Source organism: Aythya ferina (assembly GCF_964211825.1).
Source record: "Aythya ferina genome assembly, chromosome: 7".
Taxonomy (NCBI): domain Eukaryota; kingdom Metazoa; phylum Chordata; class Aves; order Anseriformes; family Anatidae; genus Aythya; species Aythya ferina.
Window position 1 is genome coordinate 30481177 of NC_140302.1, and position 27942 is coordinate 30509118.

The following is a 27942-nucleotide window of genomic DNA, read 5'->3' on the forward strand; positions in this document are numbered from 1 at the left end:
TTTACTGGCACAGTTTTCCATGTGCCTGTATTGTTTTGACCTAGTAAATATGATAAAATGCAAATTATTCTGAAAAATTCCTTCTGGGATAGATTGACACACTGGCATTTGTATCAGTGCAACTGTTACAATTCATGCAGACAGAAAATATGCTATGCTAACATGACACCACATTGTTTCATTATTGTCTTTTTTTTTTTTCCCCCTTCCAATCTTAGACAGGATACTATGCCCCAAAATCTTTGTAAATCAATCTTCAAACACTGATATGAGTAACAGATCACAGGTCAATAAATCAAAATTTCCGTATCTATTTTCACTTCTACACAAGTAGATAAATTCATTGCTGTATTCCAGTACTGTGTGTTCTGCTGAGTGTTGGAAGTACTTAATGGTATTTCATAAAGATGATATCATAAAGCATCTGCCAAAACTCTGGAAGAACACCTCAGACTAAAAGTCTCAGTGAGATCCAGTAATTTAACATTGCTTCAATAGTGCAGCTAATTGAACACATAATTGTTTCCAACAAAGTTAAATAAAAATAATCCAATGTGAAGTATTACTTTTTATTAAGGCAGAAAATACTGATGTGAAAATGCTACGCCTCTCCTAACCTCCCTCAACATCCCAGTATAGGCAAGGCAGTGAAGCTACCTGCATGCTAAAATCCAAGCATGTGCAAACACGTCTGCTGGATCAATGTCTGAACTTGCCTAATTACCCTAAACAGCAAATTAGCGTATATAAAGCAAAGTGATGCTAGCCTGATACATTTCAAGACAGCAGAGACAACAAGACATGGTTAGAAGACAGCCCTCATGGACAAAGCAAACATAGATGTAAGAAACTAAGAAGTGAGTTAATAGAAGTAGTACCCTGTGTAAATCCAGTTCCAATTGTGTCACTCGGGCTATAGCCATTGACAGGCGCCCTACTACTCAGGTCTATCATCTGGTGAAGGCGAAGCTTTCGGCAGTAGATAGAGGCAGCCTCGGGTTCCAGGGCAATGATCAGCTGCTCGGGGTTTTCAGGAGTTGCCATTCCTGCCTGCGAGAGAGAATTGATCAGAGAAGAGGGCTGGAAATCCCGTAACCTACAGCAAGTGAACAAGCATCTCCCCGCTCATGATTTCAGTCAGGTCAGCCCTCCAAGTTCAACGCACAAAGAAGCTGCTGCTGTTCCCTAAAAGTCTTGAGCTGGGACTCGTCCTGCCCACAACGTATAGCCACAACTCACAGGCTCTAACAGGGAAGGAGGCATGCACTTACCATGCTGGCTAACTGAGCAGCTGTGTGCCTGACAGGAAGAAAGGAAGAAAGGCATCCTGAAACCTGGGCTGAAGGGCCTAAAACCTAATCAACACATGAATCTGCCTGCTAAGAGGGGCCCCAGCCTCCTTCAAGAAATAATACCTTTGACCTCTCTTCCCCATGATATTTTAAGTATGTCTTCCTTCATGTCCCAGAAGATTTAAGATATATATAGTCCTTGCCAAAGCAGACACGGACCTTCCCCCCACCATGTAGATTATAGGAATATGTGATATCCTTTGCCAGTAATGCACATATAGGCTTAAAATCATTTTTCTGTTCCAAAACATATTTTAAGTACATTCCTTGTTATAACAGCTCCAAAATGCTGTTTTCAAGGAATCAGAATAGAATAGGGCAAGTTCCCTAAAAAACTAATGAGAAGAAGCCTAAAAGCACTCTTAACTTATGTTTGCCACCCTTTCTGTTTGCTTTCTGGATTTTCAGTCTTCAGACAAAGATTTTCCAAGAAGCCACAGCTTCTCACATAACCACATCACTCCCAGAGCTGTGCTTAGAGAATAGCAGCAAAAAGCAGTTGGCAGAATTGTATTTTCATTTCTTTTCTCCTGCACTTCATATGATTTTCTGTTAAAAGATTATCGTATCTTTCAACTCTTTCTGCCCAACTTTTGCTTTGGATGCTGTTGTTTTTCAGTTAAATGCCTGATTACTACAGCATGCTAGCAAACAAATACACGTATAAGTATTTTTCTGATTCCATCGTCAGTTTTCCAGCAAACCTTCATTTCAACTTATACACATGCACTATGGTTACTTCAGAACATCTCCAAAGAAGGCAGGATCACATGGGAAGTCTGTTAGCTTGGACTGGACTTCCGTTTCCTTTGTACACCTACACTGGGGGCTCTGCTAATTGCTGGTCGGTTTATACCTGCAGCTAGAAACTCAGAGTAAAGCTTGGTCAAAAAGCAGCACTGAGGTAAAACTTGTAGACATAAAATTGTTCTTCACATGTACTTACTGACACTTTTTTCCCTTTCCATTCCAATACTAAGAGAGATGCATTTTTATAGAAAGCATCTTCCTCGTTGATAACAAAAGAGAAAAAACTACAACGAATGAATTCAAAAATAAGACAGTAAGGGTTATAACAATGTGTGCTCATGATTTTAAAAGCACACTCTGTGACTGGGATTATGGTCACTTTACACTCTTTATTGCTGCTAGGCAAAACCTTGTGCTTTGGTTACATCCACTGTAGTCAACAGCAAAAGCTGAAATTAATGGAACTGCCTAGGAAGGAAAATACTGTGCAAATACAATAGAGTATCAAGCCTTGATATCTATGTGGCAAAACATATTGAAAAAAAATACTATATTGAAAAGAACACTTGCAACCAAACTCTCAAAATTTGGAAAATGCAGGTTTACAGCAGCCAGAGTAATCCTAACAAATATAAAAAGGCTAATAGTCAAGCAGAGGTCCAAGCCAGACTCCCCTGCCATCACACCACTTGAATGCAAGCATGTTTGCAGGCACAGGCTTATAGGTAAAGCTCTGGAGATGTACTGCAGATGAAGATTAAGCTCTTGGATTGTGCCTTGCTACAAGCCCAAGCTTTCCTCCAAGCAGTCCAGATGTACTAGGCACAAGCAGGGCTGGCTACATGCCAGCTCACTTCAACATCAGTTATCTCCAGATGAGCTCCTCTAAGCAAAAAACTTCAATCTGTAGCACTGGAAGGGGCACCACTCAAGATACGAATCAATTCTGGGTCATTCCTGACAGATGTTTATCTAAGCTGTTAAAAACTTCCAAGAATGTGCAGTCTGCTCACACGAACTACCCCAGTCCTTCACTGCTCTTGCCTTTGGAAAGTTTTGCCAGAAGTCTCATCTGAATCTTTCTTGCTGCAATTTTAAGGCCAGCAGTTCTTGCCTTATCCAACATGGGCATGGAGAACAAATAGTTCTTTGCTTCCCTCCTGCAGTTTTCACATATATAAAACCAATTACCATGTCCTGTGAGAGCTCTGAATCTCAGCAGCAAGTGTTTTTTAATAGCCAGCAACGTGGATGAAATCAGCATGCTCAGTGTACTCTGTGTACTGGCCATAGATTAGTAGCACAGACAAAGCAATTTTTAGTCTTGTGTCTAATGTGCAGTAAGAGAGATAACCACATTGTAAGGAAAAAAAATAGTTTGTTGCTAGGGGTATTAAAATCCAAAGGCTGCATCATAAAGCATTTGCAGAGGTGACAAGAACTGAGTTGCACACATCAGAAATGCACTGGTGTTTCCTAACTAAGAAGTAATTATATTAAATGTGAAGCCTTTTCTATGGGGGATTTTGTTATATATTTCTAAGACTGGTTCTGCTAAAAGAAAACAGTTAACTATTAATGATAACATTTGCTTCCTCCCCTCCTTCAGCAGTAGTCTGCACCATGAACTTTTCACATTGCAGCCTGCACGTCAGTAGGGGAAGGCAGTGACCTGCAGCTTGGACTCAGATCCATGTTCTCAGTCCTCCAAGTACAGCAGATGCTATTCTTGCTACTTTTTTTGTCTAGATATTATTTTAACATATTCCAAGTATCTCCCGAGGAAAACATTCAACAGAAATGACAGTTTTTAACGGTTCAAAGCACAGGTGATCCTAATAGAATTTCATGAAGCCATTTTTTGTTGTAGTTAAAAAGCTTTCCTTACAGAGTCTGATGGGCCAGGTAGAAGTGAAGAATGCGCTATTTCCACTCAAAAAAAGACCATACCAAGATTTGTGTACAGTGCAGGGTACTAGGCATCCTGCATACATATTGTTATATGTAAATAAATATGCATACCCACATATAGAGAGACCAATTCTGATGTTATAAAATACATTGTATATGTGGTTTTTCTACATACATCAGCAGAGATAGCACATCACTGTATATATATATATATATATATATATATATATACACATACATACACACAGAGCACAGAATGGGGGAAGGAGAGATGAGAAAGAAATGTGCACACACACACACACTGCTAGGGAGGAATGGAGAAATGCAACCACTTGAATACAAGCACCAAGAAGATGAAGGCATATGAGGCTGTATCTGTCTCATCGCTACAGCTGAGGGGAAAGGGATGGGAGGAAAACTGTGCAGAGAAAGAGCACTGAAAACAGCAGGCAGTCAACACAAAGAAATGGTGATGCATTCACTACAAATCTTAACTGTAAAAGTTTGGGAATTTCCTATCTTTTCCTTTTGTTCCTTTCCACCTGCCTCACTGCATGCCCATGCCCACTGCTGTCCAAGTTCTGCTGCAAGTAAGAGCAGATTTATAAGTTAACAGGCTTGATCAGGATAGATCTAAGCAATATCTCAGGATTTAACATTACACAGATTATTCTGGCAGTGGGACTGATGTATTACAAAGCTTTTGCCTATGGCAGCTTTCTGTAGGCTCTGTAACAGACCCACGTCCTGCCTGTACTCTGATAAGGAAATCTTCTCCCTCGCTAGCAGTATAAACCCAACCATCACTTATGAAACATGAAGGAAGCTGACAGCAGTTTTCCCAAAAACAGCCAAAGTGAGAAACCCACCATGGAAATACAAAAATCCTGTTAGCATCAGAAAGTTCTTAAAAATTTTTCCAGAAGGTTGCTGCAATTTATATACATCTGCAAGAAGCAAAGAAGAAGATAAAAAGAAATGGTGCCCCAAGCTCTCTGTCTGAGCACTAGGATTTCATACTTGGACAGAGGGACTTCCAGACTTTTACTTACTCTGGCATAAACAGGTCTCTGAGCTGGTGCTAGTGCACTGCTGTTCATTTGCCAAGATGCATCATCGCCAGCAAACCTCAGAATGCTTCAAAGCCTCAAGTACTGGGGCATGCACAACTCTGCCATCCAGACACAGGTGAATTCCTAACTTGGCACGCTAGCTCTGCTACTGCTGCCAGAGATGTGTCACTGCACGAGAGCCATAGCTGACCACAGAGACATTCTTGATTCTCTGCGTAGAGCAGGGTGCCAAGTGTTAGCCTAGCTCAAATTAGCAAATACTGAGGTCTGGACTGTGACTCAGTATAGCAGTCTGAACATTTCCAGAGAGCAAAATTACATACATTCAGTGTGCAGAATTATCATTACTACAGATTAAAAGATGGTATTTCTAAAACCCAGCCCTGTATGCCATGATGCCCAATGAAAAACAGCAATTCATCATTTTTTATTTTCGTAAATACTGTAATTCGTGTGGCCTTAAAGGCAGTGTGATAGTAGAATATTCCACGTAGTTTGAGCCTTTTTAAAAGGTGCAATGAAAGCCATGAGGTAGGGCTAAATGAAAAGCTCTGAAAGCCACCATAATCAGAAGCATCAACATTTAGTGTTTAATATTTTCTAACACTGCCTAGCAGAAGGCTGCTGTTCACTGCACTCTATTAGGCTACACTTACGCAGAGGTGACCATAGAATGAGTATGTAAGGAAACATCTCAGAATGAATCACAGAATGGTTTGGGTTGGAAGGGACCTCACTGACCACTGCAACCCCCCTGCCATGGCAGGGACACCTCCCACCAGACCTGGGTGCTCAAAGCCCCATCCAGCCTGGCCTTCAACACTCCCAGAGATAGGGCATCCACAAATACACGGTCACAGACAAGGTACACAGCACATGTACTATTACTTCTCTTTCACACTACTGAAAATTAGTTAGTTAGATTCTTAGTTAGGTTATAAAGTGAAGATTTTTTTTCCCCTCAAAGGAATATATTAGACATCCTTTTACATTAGATACATTAGGCATCCTTTTACAGGCAAACAAGGAAAAAAAAAGAATATCCGACCATTATGATCCGTAACAAAAAGAATATACCTTACATAAGAGTTCTTAAAAGAACTGACACTAACATCCTAATCAGTGGGGAAAACAAAACAAAACAAAAAAAAAAAAAAAAAAAAACACTGCGTACAGAAAATAGTACTCCATCTGTTGAGTTTAAGATGCTGATTTATTAATAGAATAATATGTTAACTGGAGTCAGTCCCATCCATTTTGTATTCATCTTTATTGCCTTGAGATTCACCTGCCTGGAAATCCTCTCTCCCTCTCTCTCATGTGTATCCATTTCCTCTTTACTCATAAAGCTTTAGAGCCAAACTCTGAATACTAAAACTTCTGAAATGTCACTGCTGACTGATGAGAGGGCTGAGAGGCTCTCAGCTCACACTGTGCCTTTTCCATTGTCAGACAGCGTATAAGCTTGCTTTTCTGTACACACCAGCCCACTTTCAATCATTTCTGAAGCTTCTACCCTTCCGTCGAGTTTGTGTGGTAGCACAGGTAGGCCCATGCACTCACAGCACGGCTGCACGGACCCAGCCTGCCTGGGGAACCAGAGCATCAGAAAGGGCCAAACGTGCAGAACAAAAGCACAGAGCACAACAGCAGTGATAAACATCCTGCACTGTCTTCTGCTGACTTCCCAGAATTTTTTCTTCATCTAAAAGGGATGTATCTGAGTTAAGCTAAACAAAAAGTAGACTTTTTGGTCCCTGATCTGTATGGAGGTTTACAGCACAGCTGTCAAACCCCTCTGAAGCTGGGGTCAGATCCGAGGCTGCTACTCTTGCAGATCTGACACTGGATGGACAAGAATGCATGACCCCAAATTCTAAGCAAGACCTTAAACATTATCCAAAAACTTGGGTTTTGAGCTTTTCTAGACACAGACAGCTGAATACACATTTCTAGAATCCCACCAGTACCACTGTCTTCAGAGCTGGAGTCCCCACTCTGACCAAACTACCTGTCTTTCAAAGCACCAAGCTGCTCAGCCTGGAATATATCTATGGCATTTTAACAACTATAGGTACATTGGAAAAAACATCATGACCAAATTACAGGTCCCAAAGTGGATCCATGCTAGTTTTCACCAGAAGAGTCTTAACTTGTTCATCTCTGAAATGCACAGCACTGCCTTGATTATGTTCTGCAGCATGGGAGGTGGGGGAGATGGAAGTATGAAATGATAAAAATAGAAAGAAAGGATGCATTTTACTGCACACATACAGGACTAGATTTGCATGGTTCTTGAGCCAGAATGGTGAACATATGCAGAAAAGCCTCAAATGGTTGAAATGTGTCCATAGGTAATATAAAATCAGAAGCATCATTATGGCAAAAAGCGGTGCAAACGTGTATTAACCTCAGCAAAGCCTGTGAAAAAAGGCTCAAACTTTAAAAGAGAAATGGTTAAGAGTCTGCATGGCTTGCTCATAGCTTGGCTCTGGCCAGTGGTAGGTCCCTTTTGGAGCAGCTGGAGCTGGCTCTGCTCTGACCCGGGGCAGCTGCTGGGCTCTGCTCACTGTGGCCACCCCTGCAGCCCCCTGATACCAAAGCCTTGCCACATAAACCCAATACAGAGCAAACATTTATTTCTTCATGTGCCAGCTAGCATGTACAAAAGCTGCAGGGACAGGTACATCCCAGCTCCATGGAGGTATGCCTTCAGTGCTGACACTGATTTCAGAAGCTCGTGCTACCCCAGCCTTGGGTCCTTGTTCAGCTTTCAGCCTTCCACCACGTACTTTATTCTAATCACTTTTGAAGCAGCCCTGTAGACTAGATGAGTGTAACAATCAATTCTTCTGGGTGGAAGAAAGAATATTTCCAACCCATTATATCACTAAAGCCATAGTTGTAGGCCTTAGAGACAAATTTTAGAAGTTGGATCCCATGAAATAACTCTGTAAAGATAATGTGGTTCATTAGGCAATGAAGCCCTGCAGGACAACATCATTCAGCCAGAAAAACAGAAGCTGTGAATTAGCATCAACATTTTTGTAGTTTGCAAGATATTTATTATAATTAGTAACAATAGGAAAGCCATGACTGCAAGTTAAGCATCATGCAGCCTGCATGCAGAAAGTACTGTGTGACTGAATCTAGGCAACGCAAAACAGCAGTTGGAAATTAAGAGCCCTGTGAAATTTACACTGTTTAAACTAATCAGTTCATTGTGTTAACAGGTTCATGATAAAACCAGCCACTTAGTGCCTCAGTAAGTGAGCTCTTCTCTAATCCTCCTCCTTTTTCACCAGCTAACACTTTTTTCAGTTCTGTAGCATCAAACTGGGATGTCACAAATAAATGACTGAGATCTAATTACACAGGCAGAGCATGCCAGGACAGAAGATGAACAACACTGGAAAAGAGTCTCAGCTTTATCGCTGAGAGGCTTGTACGGGGGAGCTGGGTCAGCAGGCAGTAGGTTAGGGGATGTCACTAAGTTGTGTCAAAAGCACAGTTCATCCAATTTTGCTGGATCTTTAGCCTTTATACATAATAAGCCTTCACCAAAAAAGGGTGTGAAAGTCCCTACACCATCACATACACCAGTGCTCTGCTGTTAGTCTTCAGAACAATGAGAATACAGCAGGACAATAAGTAACTTGTGAATAAACACAGCAGAGCAAGGACATGCAGCCCTAGTAGCTCAGACAACTTATCTGCTCAAAGACAGATTCTTAAAATTGCTCAACAGAGGAAAGAGGATGTTCAAATGCACCCAGATTCCTCTTAGGGACCGCAGCAGAGTGAAGAGACTGAGTTTTCCAAAGGAAGGAGGAAGAGCTGCTGGGGGCTCCGCTCCCTTGGAAAGTTCATCCTCAGGATTTAAGAGCCTAGATGAAAACTGAGAAACAACTTCTTTTTTCCTCTCTCTTTTTTAAATACTGTCGACACTGGTGGTGGTTGATCCTACAAAGATCTGATATTTACAATGTCAGAGACAGTTGATGCTTTACAGAACCAAGACCTTTTTGCTTTCACTTCAACGTCATTTGCTATACATGCATATGTATGTACAAAAATGCATATATTTTCACTCTACTGTCTGTTGACCTAAAACTAGGTTTGTAGAACAGGCTGTCCTTTGTCCTAGTCTAATCTGGTGCCACTGATAATATTTTACAGTTCACAAGTGAAAATATAATGAATAATTATCACGCTACAGAATTCTTTCTGAGTCGGCTTCCCCATCTGCATAGTTAAGTGCCAGGACAGAGATATTAATCTCTTGGTGAGAAAACTGCTTGAGAGAGCATAAGTGAAATCTCAGGTTATGGTGAAAATATTAGAAACTTCACTTTGCAGAAAAAAAGAAGTACAAATTATGACAGATGACAAACCTAAAAGCCAATCAGTTCAATGGAGGGGGCACAAAACTATAAATTAAGAGACTCCTGGAATAGTTTTCATTTATTCACTTTGCACTAGCATAAGTGAGTAAGTAATATGAAAGACACAAAAAGACAAACCTGTGTAATTTGGCCTTTAAATGGTCCTTTGGATTTTGGGATTCTACTGAGACCTCTCTTCCTTTCTGCCTCGATGAAGCAGAAACTGTTACTATATATTTATACAAATTTCCCTTGCTTTTAAAATACCAAAGCGTAGGCTTCTCAGTGCTTTATGCCTTCCTAGTGCCCGCCTATACAAGAAGCTCTTGCACAGCAGCTAATCCACAGAAAATTCACAGCCTTCCTACAGCCTTCACTTCAAGGGTAGAACTCACAAGCTGTGAACTCCTGTGAAGGAATTTTTACAGTGAAATCCTCTATCCTGCTGGAAATCAGGGCAGATAAGGTACCTCACACTTGCACACTTAAAACAGGTTTAACACTTATAATGGGTTTGGTGAACATTGCCAAATGATATAAATTAACAAGCTTGTGCATGGGTATGTTTGTTGAAGGGATAAGAGGCTTAGATTAGTGTTTATTTCTGATTACTTAGGTTTGTGATGGAAGACACTCTTGGATAACCAACTTCAAAAAGTTGAGATGAAAATATATAATCACTGTGTGAACTATTATTGTTGTTCTCAATGCCAAAGAAACCACTGGAATCACTTACAGCCCTCAATTAAAACAAACTGAGAAATAACAATGAAGCACGTATTCACAATTACTAATTTCCATGAGTAATGACTACAGAATGAACTCTGTAAAGGTTGTAAAATGAGCACTTTTGGACCCATCAGTTCAAGAGAAACGTGGAGAAGCTGGAGAGGGTTCAAAGAGGGCTCCTAAGAGAACACGTTCTGTAAAGAGAGACTTTAGGAGCTGGGTTTGTTTAGTCTGGTGAAGAGGAGGTCAAGGAGCAGCCTAATAGCTGCCTGCAACTGTTTGAAGGGCATTTAGAGATAGCCTAACAAAACTTTTCTCAACAGCAATATAGTGCAACTTGCAAAGTTCTAACTGCGTATTCCAAAAAGCCCTTTTCACTACGAAGGTGATGCCACGTTGGAACAGTTGCCCAGAGAGGCATCTATGTCCGAGGAGATTTTCTAAAACTTGCCTAAACAAAGCAACTGCTGACCTGCTGTTGGCAGTATCCCTGCTTCAAGTGAAAGTCAGACTAGATGATCTCCAAACACTTCCAATGAATGCTTCTATGATTCCAAAATGGTGCAGATATTATGCACTGAGAAAGACCAACACTGCTGGTCTGAGTGTTTCCCAAAGACCTACACCCTTTTTCACTTCTTGTCTTTGTGAATGCTGCATCAAACCCCTGCCCGTATGCCTGAGTGAAAGCCTTCTGGATCTGACAGTACGACAGCAGAATCAGACTCACTGTAACAAGCCCACAATTATTCAGGACCTCACAGAGTTCTGTACGAAGTTCAGTCATCTTTGCAATTAGAGAGTCTCCTGGGATCAAAAGGAAACATTCCTTGCACTATGCTTTTTTTATATGAAGGCTGCACTTTTTATGTCTGAAAACATAAAAAACACAGCTGTCCTAAGAGGTCCTGAAGCCTTAAACCACAGCCATTTTAAGACCATTTTAAAAAATGATTTAATACAGAGAAAACTATCAATTCAATGCATTGAGAATGCAGAAGTTGAGTTTAAAAGACTAATACAATTTAACCCCCCAAAATTCTACCTCAGTCCAGAGTCTTGTCAGGGAGGGAAATTCAATTTCTAATTAATTCATTTTCTTATATTTTGTTGTAGAGGACATATGGTCTTGTTCTTAAAAGCATAAGAAAACAATTGAGCTTCAAGATTTGTATTGTATTCATATATATTTATATATTTATATATATATATATATATATATATATATAATCGCTTCACAGAATCACAGAAGCTTCCCATATAGCATTTTACAAATAATTCAGGCAAAATTTGGTGAAACAATCCACTAAAGTAAATATATCAATTTCTGAGTATCCAGCTCAATATTCAAGCACAGGTTTAGAACGGAGCTATTACTGAATTTGTTGGAATGGCAGGTGCTGGGACTCTAAAACATCAAGGCTGGCTATCCATCATACACACACCAGATCATGCTACTTAGCAAGCTGTTTTGGACCAAAGCAGAATCCATCTGATATTTCATTTCTGTTTACTAAATTATTAATAAAGCTAATCCTATGGTAGGAAGTAAAGTACAGCCTGTAATGCTGGTCCCTCATACCAGCTGTTCAGAAACCATGGCATTATCTCACTCTGAAAAGCAAGAAGATAAATGTGGCACCTGGAACTGTAATGAAGCGTGACTTTTACTTTCAGCATGCTCTTTGAATAATGAATTTTGTGAGGTAGTATTGGCTACAGTCAGAACTTCTGAATTTCTGTGGTCACTGATCAGATGCAGCAATTTGCTACAGATGGCTAGGCTGTTTTACTCTGATAGATGCCTTTGCTAAGCATGGTCAGACTGCCTCGATTTATCTTGCTTGGGGTTTTTGTTACCTGGCCATGAGTAGAACTTGTCTGGATGCCTTACCTGTGGATGCCTTACCTATACTTTATATCATATATCTTACTTTTACAGTTTATTACATTTGCAAACTGAACTTGGAATTCTTTGGGCCTGTAAGCACTGTTAGATTCCACTGTCAAAACCCTTACTTATCAGGCCTTCGGAACTTTGCATAATTATTTCCCTTTTTTCACTTATAAAACAATAAAATGCACTAAATATAGGATATAATACAAGCCTTCTCCAAGGAAGAAATTTCACAGATTTCAAGAGATTTTACAGGAGACTAGTCCTTAGGTCTCAGTGTTCTGCTCTGGCAAAGGTGAGAGATGGAAATCAAAGAGATAAAAGCAGAGAGAAGTGTGTATATTGCACCTGTGGGAGGGTCTGGGAAGAGGGCCAAGAGAAACTGCCGCTGTTTTACCCCCTCAGTCTTTGACTCCTCTCTTTCCCCACAGCTTTATCTCCTGAAAAATCCTCCAAAGCCTGTATGATTCCCCTACAGCTTTAGGAGGTGAGGAGGTGACTATGCTGCTGCAGCATGTTTACTCAGAGCCAAATCTGCAACAAGCCCAGAGAACACAAATGAGGAACAAGGGAAGGTGGAGAGTCACGAACTTTTACACAAGTTTGCAGACGGACTCTCAACAAGAAACTCTAAGAAACTTTCAGACCCTGTGGGGCTAAAAAGACTGAAGGAGATGAAGCAGTTCTAAGGCCCTGCAGAATTTATGTTTACATCTAGGTATATACGATAAAGGTACTACTTGCTCTACCCTTGCTCTGCCCTTGCTCTTCACCACCTCCAATTCAGTCATTCCACAACAAATGCAACAAAGCTCGACTCTTCTAACATGCACCTACTCCAGCAAACTCATGAGCTTGGGCTCAGATCTGCACCAGCCAGTCACTGGAAGCGTGATTGCTCTCTGAAAGCTCACATCTATTTTCAATAGATTGTGCAGAGATGGCTGCCACACCTCCCAGCAGCACATAAGCGCACTCAAAACTTCAGACATGCTATTCTTAATGCTTTTTGATGCAGCCACAAAGCATGTACCCCTGTCATAAGCCTCCTGCTTTCCTTTTCTTCCATTGCACTGGAATCTGCTTCACTAGAAGGAGGTACAACACCTTCAGTGGGTACAGAGGAAATATTCTGGCTGCCTTTTACCAACTGCTGGGAGTAGCAATGTGAAAATTCAGGTGCCAGTTTGTACTCCATGGCAGACTGCAGAGTCAATTGCCCTGAATCTCTCCCAATTAAAAAGATTGCGCTGTCCTTATTAAGGCAGAAAGTGAGGGCATGCACATTCACAGCAACGGGATCTGTTCTTCACTGCCCTTAGAAATGCCCACTGAAAATGAATTTCTAGAAGCAGCTACTTCCCAGACAGAAATAAAGTTGGAGAAATACTACCTTTTCTTTATGACATGATGACAGGATTACTTCTTTTGCTATCTTAAATCCAAAAACGTCCTCCTGTAATTACACTTCACTTTTCTAGGAAGGAGCTCAGTAGTTTGCAGAGAAAGGACACTCAGGGGTTTTAAGTGGGCCAGATGAATCCAAGAGCAGATGTCCAAGTGCAGTGGTTTGGAAATGAATGGGCAGGCTTTGAGGAAGTAAATCACATTTGGTTTCAGAAGTCTAGGCCTGTTCTATACCTGAATTTAGGGTAAGATTCCAATCTGCACATAAATCTACCTCTAAAGTGTCTGTGAAGCGATATTTTAGCAGATTTAAACTCAGATATTTATACTAACCTCAGCACCAGCACGTAATCTATGTAATCCTAGGCAGCAGACACAATTTTCTACATGGAAGAATCCTGGTTTTCTTCCAAAGTAAGGAATGACAGCAAGCCTCTGAAACCAGCCATATATTTCTTTACACAGCAGGCTACACAACCTCTCTGATGTTGTGCCCTTGCCCTTCCATTCCTCCAAAATTTTCACTGGTATCAGGCCAACAAATAAATCCAAATTGTTGTTACTGCAGGTGACCCACACAGCACTGAACAACAACTTGCTGAGGTGGGGGCTGCACAAAGGTACATGGGACCACAGTGGCACCATGTCCATACGTCCATACGTCCACCAGGGTGATGCTGCAGCCTGCCCCCAAATGATTGTTGCAAAGACCACATTTATTTATGCCATAAATGAAAGCACACCTCCAAGTGGCATCATCAAGATTTTTTTGCTGCACTACATTGTATTCCCCAAGGTGCAGAGAACATTAGTTGCAAGTTTTATGACTAGCATGCATTAGAAAAATGGAGTCATTAAATTCTCATAAGCTTTTCAAATTTTCATGTTATGTTATTGCAGAAACGCTTTTTGTACCGCAGGCATGCATTGGTTACCACAACAGGGAAACCCAACTCCTCCTGCTTAAGTATCTTTGTAGTGTTTTATGTCGTCTGTCTCCCTTGCTCAAAATAACCTATTTTTAGGTCTTTATGGCTCAGGCTGATTTTATTAAAGAGACACAAATGGCCCTCACTGAGAGCAGTTTTGCCAAGAAATTCTATGCTAACTATAGCTTTCTGTAGTGGCATCTTATTTACCTTGGGCTTTACGATATTACCTTAGTATTTTTCACCACAGTTTCCACATTCAGCTTCTATTTCTTTTCTCTGTCTTGTAGTGCAATACTGGCACCGAAGATGTCTTTTAGACCGATCACTTATCCTCCTTCACTGTCTTTTCTATGAACTTAGTATAAATAATCCTACCCATTTATTTTAGACCAAGTCCGCACTGATTTACATTTATTTGCAGACTTCGAGCACTCCCCTACTAACCTGCTGATTGTAACTTAAAGCCTTTTGACTGGAAACTCCCATCTAGGACAGCCTTTCCTGCAGATGGAGGAGAGACTCTGGTTTCCCACTATTTCCATCAGTTTCAGTGTCCTTCCAGAAAATTTGTAAGATCCTGAGAAACATGTTCCCCTGCTGTAACATTGACCTTTCTTCACACAGCTGAGGAGATTCTACCTCATAGGGACAACTGCTAGAGGAGAGGGTCTGCATGTTATGTATCTCAAGAAAGATACAACTTCATGTGGCAGGCACAGATCCATCTACCCACTTGGACCCAGAGTGCTAGGAAAACCTCCTATTTTACTTGCTTAGCAAAATAAAAAGAAAACCTGCAAAAATTCCAACTTGTGACTCAGAAGTGGCAAAGAAAAAATTTACAGAACTGGATTAGCAGATGGTTTTGTCAACTGCCTGTGCCTTCATGTGGACCTGGCTGGGTAATTAAAATGTGTAAACTGAGATCAATTAGTACACATTTCCCACTGTGCTGAGCTCCCACTGTGTAGATTTGCACTCCTTGATTAATCATAGCTACAAGATGCAGAATCCTTCCAAACATAACCCTTCATAAACATTTTAATCCGTATGATTAAGGAGATCTTAATACCGCAAAAATGAAATCATAGGCTCCAGAGAACTTCAGAAGCTAGAAGGACTCAGGACTTTTGATACATTAGCACACTTCTGCCTCCACTAAATGCTGTTTTAAAGAACTCGCCAGCTTCCCGGTGCTACTTATACCTGTACACCATTGGCTTTTCATGCAGTTTATAGCAAGGATAAACTACAAAAATATATTCTGTCCCTAGACACGGAAACAAACTTCGGATGCAAAAGCTTTACATCCCAAAAAACACAATGCTTAAAGAAGCTTAGCTTAATTTCATGTTGCTTCACAGACACTAAACAGGTTAAGTCCCTCTAGCTGTCTTTTTAGATCAAATGAAGAGGGGAAATGACCGAACTGTGGGAGCACATCCAAGCTCACAGCCTACATTTTAAAGCACCTTTGGGTCACCAGGTTTTTCCCTCAGCATCACTCACTGGTGTCTGTAGGTCGGGCCTACAAGGCAGGCTGCTTCTCTCCATTGCACTGAGGGGCGGTTTAGGTAGCAGATGCTGGCAAGGAGCCCGGTGCTACTTCAGGAATCCGTAAATAGCCCGGCACGGGGCCGTTGCTCCCACTACCATCTCCATATATGGTGGAAATGGGACCTAAACTCATTTTTCTTGCTGTTCGTACAAAAATCCTGACAGGGCAGCTTGGTGCAGCTGCTGCTTCTAGGTCAACATTATCAGAGGTTTCTCAAAGCACAGCACATCTCGCACCACTGGATAAGCAGAACTGCACTAAGTGACAGCAGAGATACCACTAATGCATTTTACTGTCCTTTAATTAACACCACTCATTCCTCAGTTATATTATTACTTTACACCGTTACAGCTCTCATTAAATGCAACTGGACTCCATGGGAAGTGTCTGTATTTGTCCTGACATCTCCATTGTCTGCAGCTTCCTGCCTCTCAGAAAGTCCCTTTCAGAGGACAGCACACACGGCAATACAAGCTAGGAGGGCCATAAGTATTTTAACATCTTTCTTCTCTCCCCCCTCTAAAATGAAAGAAAAATCAATGCCTTCCAAAAGGTAGCTTCATTTCTGTTAGAAACATTTGATGACAGAACAAATATGCACATCTGAGACAACAGAGGAGGGAAAAGAAAAAAAAAAAAAAAAAAGCTTGCTATTTTTATTACAGTCTGCAGAGATTTACAAAACACAGAGCCCATGTAGGTAGCTCCAAGTGAGCCCTTCTAAGCCAGTCTCATTTCATCTGGAAGACATGGCTTACTTGCTCCTCCTAACTGATTTCAAGACAGATAGAATCTAAAACATCCCTTTTTCAAAAAAATAATACTGTAGATAAGAATAAATGGTAAGCTTCAGTATACAGGAACACTGGGTCACACTGAAGTTTAGCCCAAAACATCACCTTGGAAATATTCCAAATATCCAGAAGTGACATTTCACAGGACAATCTAAAAACTGTTTTCTGCATTAAGGCTTATCAAAGACATTTGGATGTTGGTTAAATTCTAACATTTGAGGACTTTCACCCTTTGCATAAAATGTTGTGACAGGCTGGGATATCCTTCACAGTCCTTTAACTATCAGTTCTTGGAGAAGTGTTCAGCACCCAACCTCTTTTCATTCCTGACAGTGACTTCTACATTCTCATCACTTAGAGGAAAAAACGTTGCCTTTAATAGCACTGGGTTTCCTGCTGTTTTTACCAAAAAAAATAAAAGTTAGAAGTTGTGTACAGAAACAAATGAATGTTACAGAGAACACTGATTGGAGATTACAACATAAGATGTTTCTGGATAACATCTAGCACGTTTCCTTTTTAAGCTTAATAGCAGCGGTCTTTTCTATAACTGGTTTCTCAGTTCTCACACAAGCTTTCCAGGTGTGCTGTCACATTTATTGTTCTCAATCTATTCTTGTTCAGCAATATCCTTTTGAAGCAACATCAGTCATACGCACACTATCCAAGTGAGGCTGTACTATTTATTTACAGGAAAAAGGCGTTGCAGTATTCTCCATATTGCTCACTGTTCCCATTCCCCATCATAAAATCTTGCTTTGTAGATGGAGGGACAGGTGTTTTTGGAGAGAGAGGGTTTTGTTTGTTTTTCCCCCTGCAACATCTCTTTTTGATACGATACAATTCATTCAAAGCTCTGTAAGGCAACATGGCTATTTAAATGCTACATTCCACAGTACTTCACATTTTTATTGGCAAGGAGTTTCATGTGTCATCACGTTATCCTTTTACCAAACGTGTTTATTTTTCTCTGAACACTCCTACAGAGCAGACTAGTACTGATCTCTGCAATGTAAGCCCAGAAAACAATGTATTAAATAATTCTCATCATGCTCATTCCATGATGAAACTAATGTGAAAATATTAATAAATATTCAGTGTAAGAGCCAGTCAAGGAAAATCCCTAGAATTCCAGGCTCACGTGCTTAATCCTATAACTTAGACTTCTGTCTGTTTATTTATACAAGCTTACCATGCAAATATTTTATTTGCTCTTTGTAATTGGAATATAAATCTACGTCTGAGCTCTAGAACTGCATTTCAAAAGCAACAGTTCATATTAAGAGGAAAAAAAAACAACTATAATATCTCTAAGTAGACCAGCTGACTGATATTTGTAAGGTTACAGGTATTTGAGGCAAGCTTACGAAAAAGCACTCTTTCCCTTTCATTTGGTCTGTCCTGAATGCATTTCGTATATCATGTTTTACTTTCCTACCCTTACAGCTTCTGCATTCACACAGTCCTGTCAAACTCCAAACTCTTCCTTAAAACTTTATTTCTATTGGCATGTTCAAGAAATTCCAGCCTCCAGATTCTGCTCCACACTTACTGTGACCAAAGAATTTGTATTGAAACACGAGCTGGAAGAATGCCTTTGCTAAAAAGAAAGGGTCTGCGAAGAATATTGGATCTTGTGTTCCTCTGATAAACAATCTACAGTGCCTGAATTTCATTTGAAAAAGAGACTGAAAGTGCTGCTTATAGCAATACATTAAGACAACGAAGTGCTCTTAAGACAACAAACTACTCACATCTACCAACATTCAATGGGTTTCTACAAAAACAGTACCGAATACTTTCAGTTCCATCTTCCCATAAGTCGGCACTCCTCTCCCCCTCCCCCAGTAATACAAAACTAACACTGAATTTTCTTGTGTCAGTTTGACCTCAGATAACACAGAGGCGGGATCCTGGTTTTGCGTCCACATTCATACACAACTCTGATGAGGCTGTAAGTGCCAGGCCAAATTCATCAGCAGTACATGGGCTTGCCTAAACCATTTAGATTGCCTAAAGCCTCTTTCCATGTTGGCACCTAAACCTCAGGCCCAGTGCAGGTAGGTGCGTTTGGCTGCCTTTCCTTCTGCAAGAACAAGAAAAGGGCAGGTCCCACCCACGTGAGCCGGATGGGATCTGCCCACATGCTGTCCGACTGCACTGTGCTGCCAAAGTCTCCAAAACAAGAAAACACTTCAGCGATTTGAATTAATTACTCACGATGAGAGTTCTTCATGAGAATGGGATTCCTTCTAAGACTGGTAAATACAGCACTTCTGAAAGAACTACACCAAAGCAAAGAATTTGAAACAGAAGAAAAAGGATACAGAAATAAGAAAAATTAACACTGTTTATGATGCCTTATACTTCATGGGTAGAGAAAATGGGAAAGCTGACTGATGCAACCTAAGAGTCATTATTCAAGATGTAATGAACACAGATGAACACCCTAATATCTGCAGACGTGCCTTTGGGAAAGTAATTTTAAACCAAAGTGGATCCTACAGAGATGGCACCCTCAGCTCTGCCCACAGAGCTCCCTCCCAATGTGAGCAGACCTCAGCAGGAGTCACAGAGCTTTAGAACTCCCTCTGGATAGTAGCACAGCAAGAAATGTCTGTGGGCTGTTATTTGGGAAGACAGCAATTTTGAATTACAAAGTAAGTTGTAAAGACATGCAGATCTCTACAATCTACCAAATGTAGTCCTTTGGGCGGTCCCAGAGAGCAAGACAAATGAGGATAAACAAATACCAGTTTCAGAGGTAACAACTCAAGTATGGAAAGTAAAAATAAAGAGTTAAGAATAAGAAAAGTACAATAGATGAATACAGATACATGTAGGGCAGGCAGGGTAACAGCAAGAAGCAATAAGGAAGTTTACAAATCTCAGTAGGTCAACCACGGTCAAGTTTTTGTATGCGTGACAAAAAAGACATTTCAGAGAACGTTCCAGAGGAGAAAAATGAGTTAGCATTATAGATGCTTGTGTCCAGGACATGCAGCTTATGTCTGAGATGACACAGATGGAGGCAAATGTAGGCTGATTCCCTATCAAATGTGAAGCAACAAAGCCCTTTGGTAGCAGCATTCTGAAGGGATGCAAAATAGGCCAGATTACAGTCGCAAAAGCCAAGGAAATGATGTTGCAATAACAGAGATGCAAACTCAGTGACAGCTTTGATGAAAGCTCAGCGGTATGAATGGACAAGAAAAGCTGTTGTGCAGACAGAATTAGCAAGATTTTGCTAGGCTGGATGGGAGGTCAGAGGAAGAACTGTGAGCTGAAGGGAACACCCAGATTACTCATTCAAATGACAAAGCCACACAGCAACTGGAAGGGGGAGCCGTGGGAGCCCTCCAACAGATCAACAGTGCCAGGCTAGCAATGGTTTGTTAAAGCAAGACATTGATGAGGAGATGTCAGAGATGCACTGAAATTGGAGGCTGGAAAAGCATCTACAATGCTTTTCACTTGACTTTAGGAATTCCATGCAGTACTTAGATTTGACTAGACAACCCTTTCATAATTCCAGAAAGGCTGGGCTTTACATTGTCAACCAAAGACTGAAATAATCAGTACTTTTATTCTGTTGGAGCTACGTTACTTGCCACAGATTACTTCAGCAAATTTCCACACCTCAACTCACTTCCCGCTAGTTACCTATCAGCTTAGACTAGTGGTTGCACCTGAGCGTGTTTCCAGCAACAAAGTCTCTACCACTGCCTTTTCATACTTCTCTCAATGCTCCAATTACTCCCATGAACACAAGCTCTGCTTTTCATGATGCTTGCACGTTTCGATAGCTAGCACCAAGGGCTAAAACTTCTGCTGGATCCAGCAATAGGAATCTGAAAGACTGAATGGCAACACAGAACTCTGTCTTCTGCATTTCTGTCTTCATCCCCATTGCTTTAAATATCACCCGTGTGTGTCAAGTAAACATTCAGTTATTTCCCTAAATGCTTACGTTTTCCTGCAATTGATCACACACCGAGTTAAAAGCCTTGTCAGTCCTTGCTTTTTAACAAGCTTGCCGATAAAAGAACACAATCACAGACAAAACCACAGACACAGACACTAATCAACAACATTCCATTGTGCCACAAATGAGAGATGCCCAGAGATCTACCTTGCCCTGCCCTGCTCCTGTCACAGATCCCGTTTCACGAGCACACATGCACACAGACAGCAGGCAGACAACAATATACAAAGATAATGAATGGGTCTCTAGTGTTTCAGATTTACCTACAACCGTGTCCTTCCATCAGAACTTTAAGAGTGTTTTGCTTCTGGCACTAGCATTAGCAATCCCACAATAAAGACTGTTAAGAAAAATGTTGCTCAACATTAGAGATAGTTAGAAACAGAGTTAGAAAAATCTGGGTGCTTCCCAGGAGCACTCTGCAAATTACGCATGAACTAGTAGATATTTCACAAACTGTGCATCACAGATCTGCTGCCAAGGGGTTACGCAAGTCTGTGACCAAAAATAAATAAAACAAAATGCAAAATGAGTCTCCTGATGAAAAGAAGAATGCGTACATCTAGTATATCACAGACGCAAAGTGAATTTGAAATAAAGGACATGCAACATGGAATGTGTACATTTGGGGGGGGCTAGAGAGGGGAAAGGGTTAAATGCAGATAAACATCTTACTGGTGAAAATAACATTTGAATTTAATTTTATACTCAGACTATCCGGTTCGCAGTCTGTTCGTTTCTACTGTGGGAAAATGGGAACAAGAAAAAAAAAGTCCCACTGAGGATGCTCTGTGCTTTCCCTACTTTTCCTTATTTTTTTTACTATAAAAGCCTGTGATGACCTAAAGAAAATAACAAAACAAAACTGCGCCCACTGTTTTCATTTAGCTTTCCCTTGGGTCTCAAAACTGCATCTGTTCCATGTGCACTGAATTCAGCAGGAATACAGTGTACAAGATGACCAAAACACCAGAGTGTGCAGTGAGGGACACCAATATATAGAAGTAAATCAAAAGAAAAAAGCATTTAAAATGTGAACACACATGACTTGAAGCTACAACTTCCTAGAGTTACCTTCTCTTTCAACATTTCTAGTCTGATTCTTTTCTAGACTACTTTTATACAGTTTATCCTAGTTCTAATTGTCCCAAATACCATTTTATCATTTACCTTATCATCTAGGGCTTTAAAGGGGGCATTTTTACATTCACCCTGTAACCTTACCTTGTAGGCAGCTTGTCTCATAAACTGCTTTGCAGGCTGCTTCCAAATAGCAGGCACTGTAATGACCCATCTTACTTCAGTGTTTTCAAAATCAGAGCCTGCTTGGTCACTGAGCTCCTAAACAAAAGAAAAAAGATATGAATACAAAATGATGTGTGGCAACTTCATAAGGAAATATTTTCTGCTGGCTCCGGTAACAAAAACTTTCTCTTTTGATTTTTTTTTTTCCTGTTATGCTACTACACCTATGCTATAAATCCAAACATTTAAATTACTGCCAACCTGTCAAGAATGCCTTACCGTGCCAAAAGCCAGGATTGGGGTTGACACCTTCTTAAGGAGGCATATAGAAAAGGTTACTGCTTAACATGAAGTAGAAAAGTCAGTTTTTCCAAAAGCAGCTCAGGTACTGCTGATTACGGAATGTTTATATACGTTCTTAAGTCATAATGTGGGATTTGCTGTTAGCCTGAAGAATTCACGCTTACATCTTGATTAATAAACAGAAAAGTATTTGAGGTATTGTTGAGCATTATGTTTTACAATCTGGATTTTTCAATGCCTTCTTTATACATCACTCACCTTTAAATCAAACTTTTACATCTCAGTTAACAAGGGGAAATTACAGTTGAAGCCTTAAAAAAATGGACTGGTTGCTCCTTGAAAATTTTGCATTAAGCAAGCATTCAAGAGTAGTTTAGTTCTTTTATTGTCCTTTTTTCCCCCCTTAAAAAGAGGAAAGTCTGTACTGCATTTGCAAATTAGGTGATATACTGACATGTTTTGGGAAAGGTTCCAAGTAAAATGTCATTACCATATGTCCTATCTAAATCTCCATCCAAACAGGGAAAGGTTCATAAAGGTGAACAACGGGCCTTTAGAATGTAAAATATGTTTCTGCGTGTGCCGTGCCAAGGTGTTGTGTTTGCTTAGCTATGCTGCAGCTGAAAAATCCACGGTAGAAAAGTAGTACCTTTATACCACACAGGGCACCAGGAACGGACAGATTACAGTCCAGAGGAACATTCACACTGCTTGTCTGATTAGTTTCAGCATGCACTCACAAGTCACAGGGAGGTGTTTTTTAACATCATAAAAGGATGCAGCCCAGAACAGGCAGCACAGCATCCACAGTCACTAAGAATTTCCCCAAGCAATGAATGCACAGGTACAAGTCTGTGACTCAACGTTCAATGCAAGAATCCATCGCATACAGTCCTGGACAAGTAAGAATTTGGAGTTGTAATGATACGGTAATTCCTATGCAACCATAAAGAACAGATTGATATCTTGCAGCAAATAAATTAATCCCATTCAGAAAAGTAGGTTAGCTTTACATCAACAAGGCTTGCTTGATTATGGCTTGGCCTAGCAACTGCTATACGTTGGCAATATAATGGTGCATCTGAAACTAATGTGCACTTAATTCTCACCTGACTGTCTACATGAGACCTTAAATATACAAACTGCTTAGTGGAGACATGTATTTCACAAGAGAGGAACAAATAAATACAATCTTGTGACCCAAGAATAATATTAAAAGGTATGAGCATTATAACATTTCAAATTGGAAATAGAAAACAAAATGCATTCACCCTACAAAAAACAGACACAGTAGTTAAAAATAAAAAGATGGTGTAAATAGAGGCAGTACATCAGAACACGGTATAGATTTACAAATTAAAGCTCTAACAAATGTCTGTCTTACTTTTAGGTTCTCCCTAATGCTTGTTAGATTTTCTGTACAGATTTGCATTCAGGATGAGAGCAACCAACTGACATTTCACAGCGTAACATGAGATTCACCCCTGCGAAGAGTCAGCACATGGCTACAATGCCATAAACCACCTGTGGCTCTTTGGCACACACGATGCAATTTAGCTGCGTGGAACAGAATAAAGTGTTGTGCAGAGGTACCCGAGATGGTTGGATAACAAATGCTATGGATCTGCACTAATGCAAAATTCCACACAGGCTAACATACTCTGTTGCTCTGTCAATTCAAGTAGCCTACACAGATCATTGCACTAACATAATTACACTGTTTCCACCGTGTTAGCCAGTTTGTACACCTCAGTAAGTCATCACTGTACAAACGTACAATGAGATTTGAGTCACCCAATTGTACATCAGCTCTTAATAATCTTTCTGTAACAAAGTAAACCCAGATCATCCAGCATCCCTGTGGTCACTGAAGATGATGTCAGATTGGGACAGCAGAGATTGGTAGGTGCCCCCTCTGTTGTGTTTCACAGTGCTGACTCTTTACCATGAGAGAGAACCTCAAGTGAACACAGAACACTGAATAGTTCCAGTGGCTGCAGTGCAAGGGGCAAAGCCAGAATCCAGCCTAAAATTTAATTCTTGGCAAGTTAAATATGCAGACTGCGTGAAATGCTGAAGTTCAGCTCCTACACTTTTAAAGTTTTCTTTTTGAATCAACATTTTTCATGAGAAAGAAAGCAAACAAAATAGTTATCCCAGTAAGAAAATATTCAGAACCGCATCACAGTGATACACTTACTATTATTGAATCATGTTTCCCCTGTGCAAGGGGAAAGCATGGCAGGCTACTGTGAGCTCCACAGAGTCCACAGACTGCCGAGAGTTTCTACAGCTGCCTTGCTTTGTTTACATCAAATACCACTGAGGTCAAAGCTCAGTAAGGTTAGAAATGTTAGGTTCACGTTTATACTGGTTATAAATATAGAGAATCTAGATAAGGAAGCATTATTCTACCTTTAATGCCTGTTCCTTAAAGAATTGCAGGGCGTAAGCAAATATCTCAAGTGCTTTGACTTTTTTGCCGTTTGCAGCTGTCAGGTCTGTCTCCATGGTAAGGTTCTACATGAAAGAAAATAACTGGAAGTTATTCAGAGGAAAAGATAAACATAAAATTAATTCCCAGTGCTTGAGGAAAGGGAATATTTCTTTATCCACCTGGCTAGGAAAAAGTGACAAAACTGTTCTGAAGAGGATCTAACTCATCACTTGAATTTCCTGGAGCATGACATTTAGTGTTTATTTTAGATTTTGTTTTTAAACACCTACCATGTCTACAAAGAACTGCAGGCAGAGAGAGCAATACAGAGCAAAATATTAAGTAATTACAATAAAATATATCTGTAATTAATTGCAACAAAGCTGCATATGCAAGATATTTAATCCAAGTTAAAAGTTAAAAGCATATATTTTTGACTTCCTACGAACACATGAAACCAGAAAATACCTCAATACAGAAAGTACTGGCCAAGTCCCTAAACTCTACAATGGTTTAGTTGAAAGACCTAAATATAATCAGTAGAATAATGTAAAATTAGCGATATGATTTCCACTTGCAGTTACTACAAAGAACTCTGGACAAATCTGTTCCTTTGCACAAGAGTTCATTATGGCTTTTATATTCTATTTCTGCTCTTTGAATAAATTTTACAGAACAAACTGACCTTTTGCAGACTCCCTACAAGGCCATCAATTTCACCCAAGAAAATTAGGCCTTAAAGATTTAAGCAAAGCAGATATTGAGCTTCTAAGATCTAGAGAGAATACAGGCAAAATGCACTTGCCAAACACAGCAAGAAGCAAAATGAATCGGAATAAGTTAACTGAATAGTTTCATTTACTTTATTCACTCTCTAAACTTAGAAATAGATCTCCTTCATATCCAGTTCACAATCTTAAGGCAAAATCTAGCACTCTGCATAGGAAGGTGATGTGAGCAGCGAATGCAGAATTATCCAAGGGCATTAGTTATTACTTACACCTGTGGTATGTAGCTTCATCTTAAACTTCTCGAAATACAACCAGTGCTTTGACTCATTGGGATCCAAGTCGTGGTAGAAATCTCTCGCTGCATACCCAAAGCTATGAAACTTTCTTTCTGGTGTTAAGAGGATAGTAGTTGGTGTCTTCTGGTTGGATACACCTGGATCCCCACCTTCCCATCGTCTATCCAACAAGAGAAACAGCTTCAGTAAATGACACTAACACTTAGAGTAGTAAAAAAATAATATTGTTAGAAAACAATCTGATAGCAGATTGCACACACAGTTTTCACCTCAAATATACTAATATTAAATTCAATCCTTAAAATACCAAAAACAAGTGTTTTTATTCACATTCAGTAAAAGAGGACTGCAAGTTTTGTTTCTGAGAATTCAATACTTTTTACAGTTAGTTGTAGTTTTTAGGGATATAATTATAGTATGTCTTTGATAAGAATACAGGTTTCCTAGAGTAAGCCACACAGCTAAGAAGGGAACAGCGTTATACTTACATTTTCAAACTGAACATATATATGCAATAAACACTATATGGAAAAATCTGCAGATGTTGAGCTCTCACTGTTGTTCTCTCTACTCACCTGAAGTTGATGGAATTTGTTTTTAAAATGTCTAAATGGTAGTATAAAGTTTAGAAAAAAATGTCAGTCAAAATTAAAATAGACTCCCTCAACCCCTAAATGTATTAGAGGCACCAAAATTTTTCCCTCACTACTACCCATTAAAACAGCGATTATACCTATCCTATCTTATGAAGATCACAAAGGCATTTTTGGGAAGACCTGATAAGTACAAAGGTATTTTGAGGAAGATCTGATAAGTACAAAGGTATGACAATGAAAGGAACACAACGCTAGTTTCACAGACTGGATAAGGAAATAAACAAGGATAGCGAACATGGGAAGAACCTCCGTACTTTGCATTAAATGAAGCAGGAATTTGGGGGTGGGGAAGTAAAAAGGTCATACAATAAAAACCTGTACCACAGAGCTGTGAGCATTCTGATTTTCTCCTGGCTTCTCCATCACAAAAAAAAGCAGAATGGAAGAACAAGAAACTCATGTTACTGCTCCCCTCGCCCCATATACAAATACTTTCAGCATGGGAAACAAACATTTACCAGACAAGATTTTCTTTAAAAAGCACCAGTGGAAAATCTGCTTTATGCTATCAGCCATAATCATAATGCAGCTCAAAAAGGAACCAAGTTAAGATCACAAGGGCAAGTGCATTCATTACTAAACCACATGTTGATTGCTTTTTTTCTAAAGATAGCAAAACACATTTTCATAATGTCCTCCTGCCAAAGCCCTTGTTCTGAAGTACAAAACGATTGCTTTGTTCTCCGGTTCTTGTTTACGTGACATGGGAAGATCATGTCAAAAAAATATTTATTTTTCCATTTCACTCTCAGAAACAGTTGAACCAATTGAAAATTAATTGACCTCCAGATCAAGTCAGACAAATGCTGGAAAAAAAAAAAAAAAGTATCGATCTAAGAGGTTAATACTTGGCCAAGTAATAAGCAGCTAGGATTGGGATCTTCTTAGGATTGGGATCCTGTACACTGTTGGGAACCCTTGAGACCATTCAACCAGATCTAACAGAGCAAAACATGTCCTTTTTTGCAGTAGCAGCAGTGATGGCAGGGAAGCACCACATCCATGAATTTTCTCTAATATAGAGGGCAATTCCACTGACTTGAATGCAGAAACAGTATGATGGGAAGTGGAGTGTTTTTCCACTTTCACCCACTCAGAAAAATCTTTGCTAAACCTCCCTTGTCCTGCTGCTCAGCCCCACAGCTATTATCAGCCAGCAAGGGCTCTGCTGCAGAGCATTTCCTGCAACCTTCTGCTGGCAATGTACTTGGTGAAGTGCAAACCCTGTGAGCAAGCAGGTCTTACAGCTAACATATGGTTCCAGTACTAAGAAGTAGGGGTCCCACAGCCCACAGGCAGAAAACGCTGCCTCTTCCACCAGAATGTTACATCCCACACATCCGCTGTGAGCAGAGAGGAGACAATCTGGTATCTTTTTCACTTGAAATCATTAATGATTCATTCTGAGTCACTGGTGGGAAATTCCATAAATAGGACGTGTACTTAGCTGCTGGCTAATAACAATGCCTCTTTGTTTTTCTTTATGGCTAGGCACATTTTC

At 40.1% G+C, this 27942-nt stretch overlaps 1 protein-coding gene across 1 annotated transcript in view; it reads right to left on the reverse strand.

The window, feature by feature from the left end:
• Positions 1-27942, reverse strand: part of HSPA12A (heat shock protein family A (Hsp70) member 12A) — a 60197-nt gene that overhangs the window by 11638 nt on the left and 20617 nt on the right. Inside the window, exons 4-7 of the mRNA XM_084525021.1 lie at positions 25759-25945; positions 24737-24841; positions 21998-22114; positions 879-1050 (exon numbers count right to left, since the gene is read on the reverse strand). Of these exons, the coding sequence (XP_084381147.1) occupies positions 879-1050; positions 21998-22114; positions 24737-24841; positions 25759-25945 (581 nt within the window). The remainder of the gene's footprint in view (positions 1-878; positions 1051-21997; positions 22115-24736; positions 24842-25758; positions 25946-27942) is intronic.